The sequence below is a fragment of the Carassius carassius genome, chromosome 27 (assembly GCF_963082965.1).
Source record: "Carassius carassius chromosome 27, fCarCar2.1, whole genome shotgun sequence".
Lineage (NCBI taxonomy): Eukaryota > Metazoa > Chordata > Actinopteri > Cypriniformes > Cyprinidae > Carassius > Carassius carassius.
The window spans coordinates 6,935,132-6,951,679 of record NC_081781.1 but is presented as its reverse complement, the minus strand read 5'-3'; the positions used below and the strand labels follow the sequence as shown (position 1 = coordinate 6,951,679).

General features: G+C 37.5%; 1 protein-coding gene across 1 annotated transcript in view; it reads right to left on the bottom strand.

The window, feature by feature from the left end:
* Window positions 1-16,548, bottom strand: part of cad (carbamoyl-phosphate synthetase 2, aspartate transcarbamylase, and dihydroorotase) — a 29,281-nt gene that overhangs the window by 3,932 nt on the left and 8,801 nt on the right. The window contains 26 exon segments of the mRNA XM_059512356.1: window positions 1,028-1,204; window positions 1,282-1,372; window positions 3,528-3,668; window positions 3,743-3,933; window positions 4,308-4,509; window positions 4,640-4,771; window positions 5,425-5,589; window positions 6,192-6,358; window positions 6,449-6,530; window positions 7,620-7,862; window positions 7,962-8,066; window positions 9,228-9,410; window positions 9,507-9,674; window positions 9,781-9,999; window positions 10,566-10,748; window positions 10,881-11,105; window positions 11,313-11,411; window positions 11,521-11,767; window positions 11,884-12,134; window positions 12,237-12,349; window positions 13,033-13,166; window positions 13,264-13,388; window positions 13,475-13,663; window positions 13,794-14,015; window positions 15,810-16,043; window positions 16,190-16,321. Of these exon segments, the coding sequence (XP_059368339.1) occupies window positions 1,028-1,204; window positions 1,282-1,372; window positions 3,528-3,668; window positions 3,743-3,933; window positions 4,308-4,509; window positions 4,640-4,771; window positions 5,425-5,589; window positions 6,192-6,358; window positions 6,449-6,530; window positions 7,620-7,862; window positions 7,962-8,066; window positions 9,228-9,410; window positions 9,507-9,674; window positions 9,781-9,999; window positions 10,566-10,748; window positions 10,881-11,105; window positions 11,313-11,411; window positions 11,521-11,767; window positions 11,884-12,134; window positions 12,237-12,349; window positions 13,033-13,166; window positions 13,264-13,388; window positions 13,475-13,663; window positions 13,794-14,015; window positions 15,810-16,043; window positions 16,190-16,321 (4,420 nt within the window).

The following is a 16,548-nucleotide window of genomic DNA, read 5'->3' as shown; positions in this document are numbered from 1 at the left end:
ACACAGCATAAGAGCTCATTGGGATCAACCTGAATCACAAGTAACAGCATGCATGCAAAGCATGGGCAGAGCAGTGTAACAAACCACCATGTCTTGTTTTGATTATGCTTAAAACTAAAATATGCCCATCAAATGAATCCAAGAAACAAACACAGATTGGCAGAAAGAACAGAAGACAAGGGTGGCAAAGCTCTGGTAAACATCATTACAAACGTCAAACCTGGGTAGGGTGCTTTTAATGACACCTCCTCTTCAGCTGCTCAAACATTGAGGCACAAGGTTTGAAAACAATGCATTAGTAACTGTACAGTTAGAATTTTAACAAAATAAAAAAATATATATGTTTATCATAATTGCCAATGCAGTTCTTGTAAAAACATTTAGTTTTCCAAAAAGGGTTTGAAAGTTGTTTGTCTGACAACAGTTTAACTGTCTTATCCCAAGATGCAATATATAAAAAATACATTTTATGTACATTTTTATAAAATGTATTTAAATCAGGTTTTAGCAGTATTTTGCATGCATTCACTTCTGTACTATTCTTTTTTTTTCTTAGCTGATTTTAAGGTTCGAGATATTAAGTTTTAGAGGTTTTAAGTTTGTTCAATTACGAAACATGCTCGAAAAAGATTGATGGTTTAAATTACCTTGATCGAATGAAAATAAGGAAGATGGAAAATATGGATGTTCATTTTCAATTCACAGACACAGGTGCAGAATCATGAGACTTGGATACTGATTTGATAAAAATATACACATCACATGGACTTTACCCAATGCCTTTTGGGGTTGTATGGTAGATCTTTTGAAATCTGCATATAAAAACATGCCTTGCTTGAGATATGATCTGCAAGTTCAAGGGACATACAAAAACAAACAACTGATGCTAGCAAAACAAAAGCTGACATCCAACTGATGCGCTGTCTGAATAAAAGAAAAGAAAAGTAACAAACCAATTATTTCCAGTACAGTGGTTCCCCTGGCACACAAACTCATGCCCAAGCTCTGTGGAATACTCTGTATGTACCTGGAGGCAGACCAGGATCAGATGTGCAGTGGATACGAGGAGGGAGAATGAAGCGTCCGTCCCCAGCTGAACGGCGTGGACTCGGGGCACGGCTACGGACCACATCAACAGGTCCTGCCTGACGGGGGCGCTCAGGAGTCATTGCCTCACGCTGTAATTGACAAGCATGGTTATTTGCTTCCAATGACACTAAAAAGGACCAGCGGTTTGAAGAATGGATAGATGGATGGATGGTTATTTGTTAGCCAGTGCACATTAGAAAGCATCCTTTATAACCTCAGTTGTTCCTGCTGAGGGTGTCGACCATGACTTCACATCCTGACCATAACCTGGAGGGACCAACACCTTAAGAGAAAGAGGAACGAACATTGAACATTGATATTAATTACAAACATGTGCTCCAGACAAAATCTGCTGGGCAGCTATTCATTAGATGTCAGAAAAAAGATCTTAAATCACATTCACTGCTGTTACAATGTATTTTTTTGTCAGCGAGGATGTATTAAAGTGATTTTAAAAAAATGACAGTAAAGACTTTTACATTGATCCAAAAAAACTATTTCAAATACAAACCCGATTCCAAAAAAGTTGGGACACTGTACAAATTGTGAGTAAAAGAAAGGAATGGAATAATTTACAAATCTCATAAACTTATATTTTATTTACAATAGAATATAGATAACATATCAAATGTTAAAAAAGGAGACAGTTTGAAATGTCATGCCAAATGTTGGCTCATTTTGGATTTCATTACACATCCCAGTTGGGACAGGTAGCAATAAGAGGACGGAAAAGTTAAATGTACATATATGGAACAGCTGGAGGACCAGTTTGCAACTTATTAGGTCAATTGGCAACATGATTGGGTATAAAAAGAGCCTCTCAGAGTGGCAGTGTCTCTCAGAAGTCAAGATGGGCAGAAGATCAACAATTCCCCCAATGCTGCGGTGAAAAATAGTGGAGCAATATCAGAAAGGAGTTTCTCAGAGAAAAATTACAAAGAGTTTGAAGTTATCATCATCTACAGTGCATACATCATCTGGACAGCTTCATCCACCAGGCTGTCAGGAAGTTGAACTCCCTCCCGAACTTGCCCCCCCTCCCCTCTTCTGCCCCAGGCACCACTGAACTATGAATCCCCCCCCCCCCACACTAATTATATGATGGCATGCACTAGTCACTTTGTGCAGCATTGGTCTGCTCACTACCTCATTCAGCATGGAACTGACGTCATTCCACTACCTCATCAGTCAGTTAAAAAAATAACTGCTCTTGAGCCCTTTGTCACTTTAATCAGACTTAATATGATATTTTTAATAAGGGAATTTTTTTTTTTTTTGCACAAAATCTTTTATCTGCACTGTTGTTCACTTCATTGATTTGCACATCTGTCATTTGCCTTGCGCTGCTTTATTTAACTATTTTTAATTTTATTATATGCCTTTTTTTTTACATTCCCTTATTGTATAGTTGTATCTACATTTTATATTTGATCTAGATTTTTTAGGCTTTAATGTTAATGTTATCTGTATGCACCGGGGTCTGAGAGTAACGCAATTTCGATTCTCTGTATGTATGTACTGTACATGTGGAAATTGACAATAAAGCAGACTTGAACTTGAACTAATATCATCCAAAGATTCAGAGAATCTGGAACAATCTCGGTGTGTAAGGGTCAAGGCTGGAAAACCATACTGGATGCCCGTGATCTTCGGGCCCTTAGACGGCACTGCATCACATACAGGAATGCTACTGTAATGGAAATCACAACATGGGCTCAGGAATACTTCCAGAAAACATTGTTGGTGAACAAGCGCAGGCGTTTTCTCTGGGCCAAGGCTCATTTAAAATGGACTGTGGCAAAGTGGAAAACTGTTCTGTGGTCAGACGAATCAAAATTTGAAGTTCTTTTTGGAAAACTGGGACACCATGTCATCCGGACTAAAGAGGACAAGTACAACCCAAGTTGTTATCAGCGCTCAGTTCAGAAGCCTGCATCTCTGATGGTATGGGGTTGCAAGAGTGCATGTGGCATGAGCAGCTTACACATCTGGAAAGGCACCATCAATGCTGAAAGGGAATTCCAAGTTCTAGAACAACATAGGCTCCCATCCAGATGTCGTCTCTTTCAGGGAAGGCCTTGCATTTTCCAACATGACAATGCCAGCCCACATACTGCATCAATTACAACATCATGGCTGCATAGAAGGATCCGGGTACTGAAATGGCCAGCCTGCAATCCAGATCTTTCACCCATAGAAAACATTTGGCTCATCATAAAGAGGAAGATGTGACAAAGAAGACCTAAGACAGTTGAGCAACTAGAAGCCTGTATTAGATAAGAATGGGACAACATTCCTATTCCTCAGTCCCCAGACGTTTGCAGACTGTTATAAAAAGAAGAGGGTTTGGAATCGGGTAAATGTAAATGTTTTACTATTCCAAGAACCCTGAAAAAAATTAAACACAACATAACATGGTTTTCAGATCAGATCTTTACCTGTCCATCAATATAGGCAACCTCTCCTCGGAGTACCACCCTCATGACTTTTCCTTTCACTTTCATTCCCTCAAATGGCGTCCACTTTGACTTGGTGAACTGCATGTGCTTCGGAATAGTCCACTCTTGCTCCAAGTCCACCTGGAAAATTCAAGTATCACTTTGAAAACAACAAGGCAACCATTCAGCATCTGAACTTTGTCAAACTTAAATACCTCTACATAAGTGTCTTCTTGAGCAGGAAGAGAGAATATTTTACTGGGGTTTTCATAGAGCCTCTTGATGATGTCATCAATGGTAAGGCGACCCTCGCTGATGGCCGTGAGCAGCAGAGGCAGCATAGTCTCCAGACCCGGGTAACCTGGAGGTGGTTTCTCAGAGTTTTTCTCCTCTACTGAATGAGGGGCTGGAAATTAAAAAGAAACAAATAAATAAAAGCTTCCAAGAACTTCTCAGATTTGGGTTCATTTTTTTTCAATTCATAATTTTATATACTTATATCACATCATCTTGTAGGACTACTTGAAAGTCTTTTTTTTTACAGCAAGTATATCTGACCAATCAATTAGAAAATATATAGCACAACAGTAAAGAATAGGCTGAAGTTCTGTACGAAGTTTGGATGTAGCTTGGAACTCAAGCAGAAACTGAAGTTGACAATTTTGATCTTAAATTATGGATTTTAAAACCGGTTTGTGTAAATGTTTGTCAGGCAAACAAAATTAGATGCCTTTTTAAACAGAGGTGAGGCTCAGCAGAGATATTAAATCCCATTATTACCGTGGTCTGTTGCGAAACAGTCAATGATGTCTAGATTTTCCCACAATGCCTCCATGTCCTCACGTGTACCAAGCATGGGCCGCACTTGCGCCCTGCCGTTTCCAATGGCAGGCACGTTATCTTCACACAGGAAGAGATGATGAGGTGCCACTTCACATGTCACCTGGATGCCTTTTTGTTTAGCAGCTCGAATGATCAGAATCTGAGAAACAATGCATGATTTTAGTTAGTCACAAATCACACGAATATATAAAGAAACTGAATGGAGGATTTACAATGAAGATGAAATGAAATGCAGTTATTAGACCATGACATAGAACAAGGATTCTTACCTCTTCTTTCTTGGCAACATGGCAGATATGAACGGTTCGCTGATACAGCTGCGCCACCATCAAGACTGCAGCCACCGTCTGCTTTTCTGCATGTGCCACAATGGGCAAGTGCTTTGGCCACTTTTCAAAGTGCTGCATGCAAAGAAGTTAGTAATCAAATGCTATCATAACAGTAAAACATGACAAATTGCATCATTAAAAATAAAAATGAATGTACTTAAATTTTATATATTTTTTATTTTAAATGCATTTTATTTAAAAAGAGTAATTTTATTAGTGCTGTCAAATGAGTTTTTGTTTACATATATATATATATATATATATATATACATATATATATATATATATATATATATATATATATATATATATATATGTATGTGTGTGTGTGTGTACTATTTTTATATATTATGCATATATAAATGCACACAGTATATATTTTCAAAATATTTACATATAATAATATAAATGTACATGTATATTTGTACATTTTATATTATATATAAATATTTGTAATATATAAACAACATTTTTCTTAAATATATACATGCATGTGTTTATATTTATAATAAATAAACCATACACACTCATAATGTAGACAAACTTTTTTGGATGAGATGAATCGCGATTAATCGTTTGACAGCACTAAATGTTAATTTAAATAAATAGATTTTTTATTTTAAATAAAGGGTTTACATTTTAAGTAGATTTTAAATAGATCTAAAACTATTTAAATTTAAAAAAAAAAACTGTTGTATTTGTTGTATACCTTATTGTTTCCTTACCTCCATCCACAGAGAAACATTGTCCATTTTCAAGGTGGAGTACGTGTCATTCAAGTACATCTTCAGACCAGCTGTACAGCTAGCAATGGACGGAAGAACTTTAGCGTTGTCTGATGAAGCCCCCACAAAAAGAGCATAATCACAGCGGCACCCAGCCTTGGCAAGCTAGACATTCATAAAAGAAAAAAAAAAGTAGTCCCTAAACACAACTTCCCAGTGGCATAGCAGATGGGCATTTCATAGCGCTTCAGGAGGATAATAAAAAATTAGGCTATTAGCTTACTACTCAATGAATTTTTTTTCAGAATTTCATCCTAGAATTAAATAATTATATTTAATAATTAAATGAATACTGCAGTCATTAGTGAAAAATCAAGAGCAGCTTTATTTCAAGTAACCACTTTCAAAAACAAACAGTTTCTTCTTTTTCTCCCACTACGTATAGGCCACAAGAGAAATATACACCAGCACAAGCTGACATAGTTAATTCAGTGTCACATGCTGAAAGCTGTCAGTTTTTACTTTCACTTTCTGTATAAGGAATTGACTGAAGTCAAGATGTTCACCGGCTTAACTCTTGCACAAAGTTTGCACAATGCTTGAGTGATATCCATTACCTTGCTTTTATGGTTTAAAAGAGGTTAAAATTTCAAATATTGCAACATAACACCCCCTGGGGCATCCACTAATTTGCACTACACTACTGCAACTTCCCTATTTAGTTTTAATGTAAATAATCAAGCCAATATGTAATTTGTTGATGCTACCTTCTGTGCCATAGCAAAGGAGCTGGGGTCAATGATGGCAGGGTTGGTATTAGGCATGGCGCACACCATAGTGATTCCTCCAGCCAGGGCAGCAGCTGTGCCCGAGGAGAAGTCCTCTTTATGGGTGGCACCAGGCTCCCGCAGATGCACATGGACATCAATCAAACCTTTAGACATACACGAATAAATGGAATCAGTCTCGATGTAATATTTGTTTTGACAACTCCATTACATCTGAAACGATGTGGTCTACTCACCAGGCAAACGGATGAGTTTCTGCGAGGTCATGCTGTCTATATGAGTCTTTACATGAGGAGCCTGACCAATTTGCCCCAGTGCCTGCCAAGTCCACATACATACATTACAATCTTCAGATTTTTAGAGGTACAACAGCATAAACAGATGTGGCCCAAAACTGAGTTTTTCTCAAGCAGGTTCACGAAATGCCACAAGACTAGTCAGACCAGTTTCTTAAATGAGAGAGAGAGAGAAAAAAAAAAAACTTACTTCCCAGAATATCCACCAGATGGCGCATGGACTTGTTTACAAACTGAACATACCTCATTGACAAACTGAAACGAGCTTTCTTAATTCCGACTCGATTCTTTTTTGAAAGCCACGAAAAAAAAAGCTTTCCAAAAGCATGTAGTACCGCTAAATCATCTCCAATCTGTCATTTTAAATATTTCATACAGGAAACACATTTTTCCCATCCAGAACAGCAGGGGCATGGTCTAAATATAGCTATTTATATGGCTAGATAAACAGAAAAAAATATATTATTTTAAAAATAAAAAAATACATATATTAATAATAAATGTTTTACCTCTATTTCTAAAACTGAAAAAGAAAAAACATTTTAATTTACAAAATATATGTAAAAACCTTTTTTTATAAATACTGTTCAAATGCACTACTATTGATCATAACCTAGTTTTGGTGTGTTGGGCAATAGGTTTAAATGTTTAGAACAGGAAATGTGTGCTTCGTTTAAGTGCTCTTATTGTATGATTTTAAATTAACTACTATGTATGTAATTATAATCATGATTACTAGTTAAAAAAAAAATGATATTGGGGGAGGGGCACAATTTAAATAAGAGTCATTGCAGTTAAGAGAGGTTCATGGATTATACTTTGTGAGACTGCGAGGAACTTAGATGAGTGACGTTTTTTAGTGACAATAAGAGGACCGTGCTTTGTGCACTTTCTAGGCTATCATCCATTCAGAATTTGTATGAAACGTATTACATACATGCTGCAAGGTTTCGGGAATGACTTTCGAAATTACCAGTGACAATCACGGCAACAGAAGGGACAGAAGAAAAAAAGAAAAGAAAAAAAGTCTCTTTCTAATGTATTTGTAATTGACACATCTGTAGTATAAACTTTTAAATTTGTTGGGTTGTTAACAATGTGAGTTTCTCACCTGAACAAACAACTTGGTGCACTTGATGTCAGTGATGAGTGGTACGGAGTAGTCAATGGCCATTCGACGAGTGCGGTAACCTTTGGTCACAAAGGAGGACAAGCGTCTTCCACCAGAGTTCCTCATGGACAAATTGACGACCAAGTCAAAATGGTTCTCCTCCAGATAGTCCATGATGTTCCTTTGTTTGTCCTTACTAGGGCAGTCACTCTCCTCTTCAAAAGGCCAATCCACTGCCATCACCTGACAGGAGACAGATAAACAAACAGAATTCATAAAACAGCAAACTTAACCTGTTAAATTAGCTGTACAAGAAAGACACAATTTTTTTAATCACTGTACCTTGATTCCATGTTCCGTGTAGAAGTCAGCAGTGCCTAGACTGGCATACAGGTTATAACCCAAACTCTCCAAAGTCTGGACTGTGGGCAGAAGCTCGCTCTTACTCTGAAATAATTTGAATTGAATACTTTAATAAATGTTTCTCTTACAGGGATAGTTTACCCCAAAATTTAAATTGTCATTAATTACTCACTCTTATGTCGTTCCAAACCCGAAGACTGAAATGGAAGAGAAGAAGCTGTATTCTTGTAGCTTCATAAAACTACAGCTGAACCATTGAAGTCACGTAGACTATTTCAACAATGTCCTTTCTACCTTTCTGGGCCTTGAACGTGTCAGTTGTGTTGCTCTCTCTGCAGGGTCTGAAAGCTCTCAGATTTCATAAAAATCGTAATTTATGTTCTGAAGATAAACGGAGGTCTCACGACATGAGGGTTTGGAACGAATGAAGGTGAGTAATTTCAATTCGATTCAAGATTATTTGTATAGCGTTTTTCATTCAAAACTCATTGCAAAGCAACTTTCCAGAAAATTAAGTTTCTACAATATTTAGTAGTAGCTTGTCAGTGGTGACTGTCAGTTTGTGCATATGACGTAGTAAAACAGACGATGAACACTATTAACATAAATTATTATATGATGCAATCACACTTGTAGCAAAATTTGGTAGTCCTGTGTGTTGTTTCAGGGTTGGCATCATCTGAGCTGTGCTGGTAATTAAAATGACAATTTTCATGTTTGAGTGAACTACCCCTTTAAGAATATAGATTTTTTTTACCTTCTCTAATAAAAGTGAGAGTGAATGTGCAAAATGTGCACCACTACACTACAGTGTTGTGGGTAATTTCCAGGAAGTTCCTGTTATGTGTTTTTAGACATGTGGATGCTAAAGTGATCTGTGAGGTTGCTAGAACACCGCTAGTTGGTTTTTTCTTTTATAGTTGAAATAGCCCTTTAAAGCTGCTCCTTCAATATTATATATCAATATTATATGAATATATGCAAATTGCATTATAAACATTTGTTTTGCTTGTTTTAATCGACAAATGCTTAAAAATAAGGTAAACCTCACAAACCACATGATCTATTGTATATGTTTTTTTCTCTGTGGCACAAACAGCAAATTCTAGGGTAAAGGATTTTTTTTTTTTTTTTTTTGAAGTCATAGCCTAATGTATGTAATGGAATAAGCGATGGTGGTGAAATTAACAAACCACAGCTTTCAGTAATGTGAATTACAAAATTAATAGTAAAGTAAGCCATTACCTTATAAGTACCAATAGTGAGTAGAATATTCTTTTTAGGGATTTTGAAGCCAGTGCTGAGCATGGCTTTCAGATAGGCCTCATATCGGTTTTCCCCAAAACATGCCACTTCCCCAGTGCTGGTCATCTCAACACCTAAAACCACATCTGCTCCAGCCAGCCGTGAGAAGGAGAACTGAGGAACCTAAGGGTCAAACGCAGATCAAGATTATATAGATCTTAAATACTGAGATAGTTCAAGTGTTCCCATTAAAAACAGACATCACAGAGATTACAATACCTTAACTCCCACAATACCATTCCCCTTCATCAGCCCGACAGCCTCCACTTCCTCTCCCAATATGACTCTTGTTGCTAAGGCAACAAGATCCACACCAAGTGTTTTGGACACAAAAGGGAAGGAGCGTGAGACTCGCACGTTGCATTCTATCACCTTCAGCTGATCATCCTGATGACAAACACGATTTCGTTTCAGCACCAAATATTCTGAAACACACTCATCCTAGCTAAAAAGATAAGAAAAAAATAAATAAAAAATAAAAAGTCAAACTCACTTTGGCAATGAGCTGCAGGTTGAAGGGCCCGGTGACTTGAAGCTCCTGGCCAATTGCGTGAACGATAATCTTAATGCGCTCCATGGTTTTCTGGTTGATGTCTTGAGGAGGTGTCACCAGTGTGGCATCTCCAGAATGCACCCCTGCGTTCTCCACATGCTCAGACACCGCTATGGCAATGACCACTCCTTCACAGGCCACAGCATCCACATCTATTTCCTGAAAGCAAATTAACTCATCAAAAAAAAAAAAAAAAACTGTTGCTAAATTTGACAGTGCAAATCCTGGTGCCACAATAGCTTTAAATATTTAACACAGCAACACTAACTAAAAGAGTACTACAGAATAAAGGTAAACTAAAATGTAAGAGATAAGGCAAAGGAGCATGAACAAGTAAATATAATACGGACTGACACAAATACAAAAAAAAAAAAAAATTCCAACATCACTTGATTGATAGCTATCATGTCATACAGGTTGTATATAATAGCCGAATTCACAGAGCAAAACACAATTTTTCAAAATGCATTCTCAATTTGAGCAACAATAGCAACTAGAAAGACAAATCAGGACTTGAAAGTGTTACAGTATATTGTGTAATATTCACACCTGTAACATCCGTGGAATGAAAAACCTGTTCAAACAAGCCATTTTTTATTTTGTTCCAACTAACAGCATTACCTAGTAATTAATGCATGCACACACATGCACTTTACTGTTAACTGAAACTGCCTGAAAGTGGGAGCTGTTTGTACAGCCTTAAAATGCTGTTTCTAGTGACTAACCTTGGCCTCCTGAATGAATTTGGAGATAACAACAGGGTGTTCCTTTGACACAGCAACAGCACTGCTCAGGTACTTTTCCAGGTCACTGTCTGCATAGGCAACATTCATAGCAGCTCCGCTGAGAACATACGACGGCCTCACTAAGCAGGGATAACCCACCATCTCACAGAAACCCACAGCAGACTACAAGAGAAATGTCAAGGAATCACCTGAAGTTTAAGCAGAACTTATGTCTTCTTTGGTTATTCATTTCTCACTACACTTTCAGAGTGTCCTTGGTATAGTTGAATAAAACGAGTTTTCTTTATATCATACCTCAATATCAGACAGCTCTTTCCATCGGGGCTGGCTGATTCCTATAGTGTCCAGCATCCTGGAGAATTTGAAGCGGTTCTCCGCAGAGTCAATGAATTCAGGAGAGGTGCCAAGAATCCTGCACTGCTGTCTATGCAAGGACATGGCGATGTTATTGGGCAGCTGTCCACCCATGGACAGAATAATTCCTTCTGGGTTCTCCATCTCATAAATGTCCATCACCACCTGTGATTAAAAGCAGCCAAATGCAATCATTATTTTTCATTAAATAAAATGTACTAATATTTTTTTTTTCATTAATTACTTATATTTTATTACGTATTATTGTTATTATTATTTAAAATAATAATTAATCATATGATTCATTTTAGCATTTATAACATTTTACTAGTATACATTTTGTTAGCTTTTTATTAAGATGTAATTTCTTACCTCAAACGAGATCTCATCAAAATACAGTCTATCACACATATCATAATCTGTGCTGACTGTTTCTGGGTTGTAGTTCACCATAATCGTTTTGTATCCCATCTGTGAAATGAACAGCTCTCAAATAAACACTGAAATTTCACAAAATAATGAATTTATGCTTCAATTTAAGCCACATAAAATCAGTTTTCCCTTAATATGTATGGCTCACCTTCCTCAGCTCCATAATACACCCAACAGCGCACCAATCGAACTCCACGCTGCTTCCAATGCGGTAAACCCCAGAGCCAATCACCATGACATGGGGCTGCTCGAAAACCACATCACTTTCTGAGCCGTGATAGGTCAGGTAAAGATAGTTGGTGTGAGCTGGCCACTCGGCGGCCACGGTGTCAATCTGTTTGACCACTGGAAGAATCTTCCAGTCACGTCTCAGCTTCCTCACGGCCAGCTCAGTGCTGCAGCAGGGGAAAGAGCAGATTTAGCAGTCCCATATTAACTATTCTTTGTAAAAAAAAACAAAGTCTAGAAATTTACAGTTGTGAGTTTCGGCATTAGCAGTTTTTCTGAGTACCTTTGCACAGCTTGGGCGATTTGTTTGTCGGAGAATCCCAGCTGCTTGGCTTTCCTCATGACCTCAGGTGGCATGGCACTCTCATCCTGATTATACGCCTTTAGAAGTTTCTCATGGTCTGCAATGTTCTTCATCTTGTGCAGAAACCAGTGGTCTATCTTGGTCAGCTCGTAAAGCCGCTCAACAGTGTAGCCGGCATGCAGGGCAGCTGCCAGAACAAAGATGCGCTTGTCTGTGGGTGTCTGCAACTCCTTGGATATGGGAAAATAACATTTTGGTTTTCATAGGTTTTTAATCAGCTTGTTGCAAAAAACATGGGAGTGGGATGGTAGATGTGTGACTTCATTACAGACCTCTTCGGACACTGGTTTGATGGTGTGGTCGAAACCAACGCAGTTCTCATCCACCATTCTCAAAGCTTTCTGGAAGGCCTCTTCAAAGCTGCGGCCAATGGCCATCACTTCTCCTGAGATGAAAGAGTGCTGAATGAGATCACAACACACTGGATATGCGAGTTCAAAAAAATATAACACCTAGTACACACCTTCTGAACACTATGTTTACATTTAGTCATTTAGCAGATGCTTTTATCCAAAGCGACTAACAAATGAGGACAATGGAAGCAATCAAAAACAACAAAAGAGCAATGATCTATAAGTGCTATAACAAGTCTCAGTTAGCTTAAACAGTACATGTAGCAAGGGCTTTTAAATAATATAATAAAAAGAAAACAGATCGAATAGAAAAAGAATAGAGCAAGATAGTGTTAGAGGTCTTTTTATAATTGTATAATAAATGATAAGAAAATAGAATACAAAAAAATTAGAAAAGGTAGTTAGATTTAACACTAGTATTTGTTCAAATTTTAAATCTTTTATTGTAATATTTCCATTTCCATTTTATTTTTTAGATTAGGTTTTAGTAATTATGTGTATTTATAATTCTATTTTTTATATTTCTATTTAGTTACAAAAATTTGATGTAATAAAATGACTGAAACTGATTTTTTTATGTAATCTAATATTTACATTCAATTTTATTTCAGTTCAAGACAATTTTGCATAGTTTTAGTTAACAATCACACTGGTTTGAGAATTACAATATACAGATTTCTCATGCAGTTCATTTTTTTTTTTTTAGGAGGCTCACCGACACTCTTCATGGAACTGCCAATTTTAGTGCTGACTCTGAGGAACTTGCTCAAATCCCAACGAGGAACCTTCACCACACAGTAATCCAGACTGGGCTCAAAGTTGGCTGTTGTGGAATTAGTCACTGAATTCCTGGAAAACAGGGACTTTTAAGCAACCTTGAAAAGAACAACACTTAAGTGTACAATTACTTTTCTATATAATAGCGAATTTCAATGAAAGAGCTCACTTGAGCATGGGCAGAGGGATTCCTAAACCGAGCTTAGCGGCCACATAGGCCAGTGGATAACCTGTGGCCTTACTGGCCAACGCAGAGCTTCGTGAAAGACGAGCATTGACTTCAATTATGTAATACTGTCAGGACACAAAGAATGGGATTATGGCTTGATCACTGCTTCCCGAGACTAATTTTTCCTAGTTGATAAAACTGACCGAATTACCTGCTCAGATTCAGGATTTAGAGCATACTGAATGTTGCACTCTCCCACAATGCCCAAGTGGCGAATAACTTTGATGGCCGTGTTTCTCAGCATATTGTATTCATAGTCATTCAGTGTCTGACTAGGAGCAACCACTATGGACTCCCCAGTGTGGATTCCTAGAGGATCAACATTCTCCATGTTACAAACCTAATTGAAAAAACAAAATCTAATTAGAAGAGAACAAATGGTTAAACATACTGGTAAAAATGTGAAGGTACGTAGGTATAAATAAATACGTCAGTTTAAATGGGAAATCACAGCTCTAGGTGCTTCATACCGTAATGCAATTGTCATAGGCGTCCCGCACCACTTCATACTCTATTTCCTTCCAGCCTTTAAGTGATTTGTCAACCAGGACTTGTGATGTGTGGGCAAAGGCCTGGGTGACCAATGTGATCATCTCCTCTCTGTTATTAGCAAAGCCTGAACCCAATCCACCAAGGGCAAAAGCAGACCGGACTAGAACGGGATAGCCGAGTCTTTCAGCAGCAGTCACTGCCTATAGAAATCACATAAAATTTTGGACCATATAGATAAAAAAATACAAATAAGAGCCATATATATATATATATATATATATTAGTGGTGGGCCGTTATCGGCGTATCGTGCGTCAACTTGAGACTCTTATTGGGCGATTAAAAAAAAATATCGCCGTTAATCTATTCTCAAAATTGGGTTGGGAGCTGGGTCTATACTAAGCAAGCTTTGATGACTTTCTCCTTGATATTTTATATAACCGACTGGCTGAGGCCAGCCTAAAAATGCTCGAAAAAACTCAAGTTATTTCTTAAGTAAAAGTAAACAGTTGAGGAAAAAAATGCGATGTGTATTATATTGGTTGCGTTCATCGTCTCTTAAAGTGACCGCGCCTAATTTAGCTACTGGCTGCTGTAATGTTAATCCAAGAAAATGAAAATAAAAATCACTCACTGCTCTTGACTGAATTACTTTGAATAATTTTTGGTTTGACTGTTAAAACTACAGACACCAGATATAATTTTTGATATATATAGAAAAACTGTAATAATGTGAGAAATGTTGAAGGTGTCTGTATATTTCATTTTTACATTGAAGACTATCCAGTGCTATTTTACATTTAATTATTTGGTTTCTGTACCTTGACACCTACAAACTTGAAACAAACTTAAACATTGTGTAAATAGCACAAATAAATAAAAATAAACGAACATACAAATTAAACAATTTCAAACAGGGCCCACTGGCACAACTTTCACCGGGTCCCGCTGACCCCAGCTACGGCCCTGCTCACGCCTGTTTCACACATACTCCGTCTGCAGTGCGTATGCAGTCCGTGTGAGTAACGTATGTGGTGCAGCACGGACTCTATGTGCTTTCACACAGGACTCGTTTGCAGTTCGCTACGGAGTACCTAAACGATCGCTGCACTGCTGCAGACGCAACGTTCCTGCAACTGGAATCCGTTAACATTGGTTAAAAAATATGCAACGCATACGCACTGGAGACGGAGTATGTGTGAAACAGGCGTAAGGTTGTTTGCACCTTTTGGAATGTGGAATTAGTTTACAGCTTTTTCAAGCACTTTGTGATGCATTGGAAACAGGAGATGAGCCCCTTTTCTAATGCACCACCTAGCTTGAGAAACCCCTTCTCAAAGACTTACTGTTTGTCAATTTTATTTTGGTAACACACATAGTCTGAATGCCTTCGGCAGAATTCGAATGAGCCATTTTAATCTAGATTAATTTCAAGATCACAGTGAGATTAATCTAGATTAAAATATTAATCTATGCCCACCACTAATATATATATATATATATATATATATATATATATATATATATATATATATATATATATATATATATATATATATATGTGTGTGTGTGTGTGTGTGTGTGTGTGTGTGTGTAGCGGAAGTGAGAGAAAAGTGTTTATTAAATTTGAAATATGGATATTTTTCCAACAGAAATGCAAGGAATTGCTCCTGGAGCCGTGTGAGGTATGTTTTATCATGGATGTGTGCGCTTTATTTAACATCTTTTGGACTGTTGAACAGAAACACCATGATAATGGTTGGAATAGCCAATAGACAATTTTTTATATAAATCCAATTGGATTCATCTGAAACAAGAAAGTCATATACACCTAGGAGGCCTCAAGGGTGAAAATAATTAAAAAGTAGTCTGATTATATTACCTAAAATGTGTAATGTAATGAAATACATTAACTACAACTGTCATGTAATTTGGAAGGGATTTATATTTTTACATTTCAGATGCCCTGATTTGTACAGTAGAGTAATGAGCTGACCTGTTCAACGGACATGGCTGCTTCACTGGGGGCAACATGCTCATTGATTTCCTCCATCTTCTCCACAAAGATCTTTCTGTCTTCAGTCATCTCTATTGAGGCCACTGGGGTTCCAAGCACACGAACTTTGTATTTTTCCAGGACTCCTTGCTTAGTGAGCTCCACACCACAATTCAGGGCTGTCTGACCACCGAATGTGAGCAACACCCCATCTGGACGCTCATTCTTTATCACCTATTTGAAGGACAGCAGGATGAACATTTAAATTTCTGACGTAAAAGGCTGAACCATGTGTTTTAAAGCATTTAATTCAGTTTTCAAGATCTGTCAAGAAAACTAGGCCACGTAAATTACTTTGGAATGGACAGCTTCCTACTTACCTGTGTGACATACTCTGGTGTAATAGGGAGGAAGTAAACTTTGTCTGCCAGGCCCTTTGAGGTCTGTACTGTGGCAATGTTCGGGTTGATGAGAACGGTTTGGATGTTCTCTTCTTTCAGAGCTTTTATAGCCTGAGAAAAAAAAAAATAATTTGGAAAAAATTGCTTACATTTACTTTAGCTTAACTTATTACACCAATGATTAGATTTTTTCCAAAAATGTTGGCTTTCCACTAGCCGATTGTTTATAAGATTCAGTCGTAAGCTTCATGTACTCTAAGATCAAGCAAGTTTAAAATTAATACACGAGGGGCGCTAGCGAGCAGGCGATGGAATAGAACGTGTTTAGCCAGGGCCGG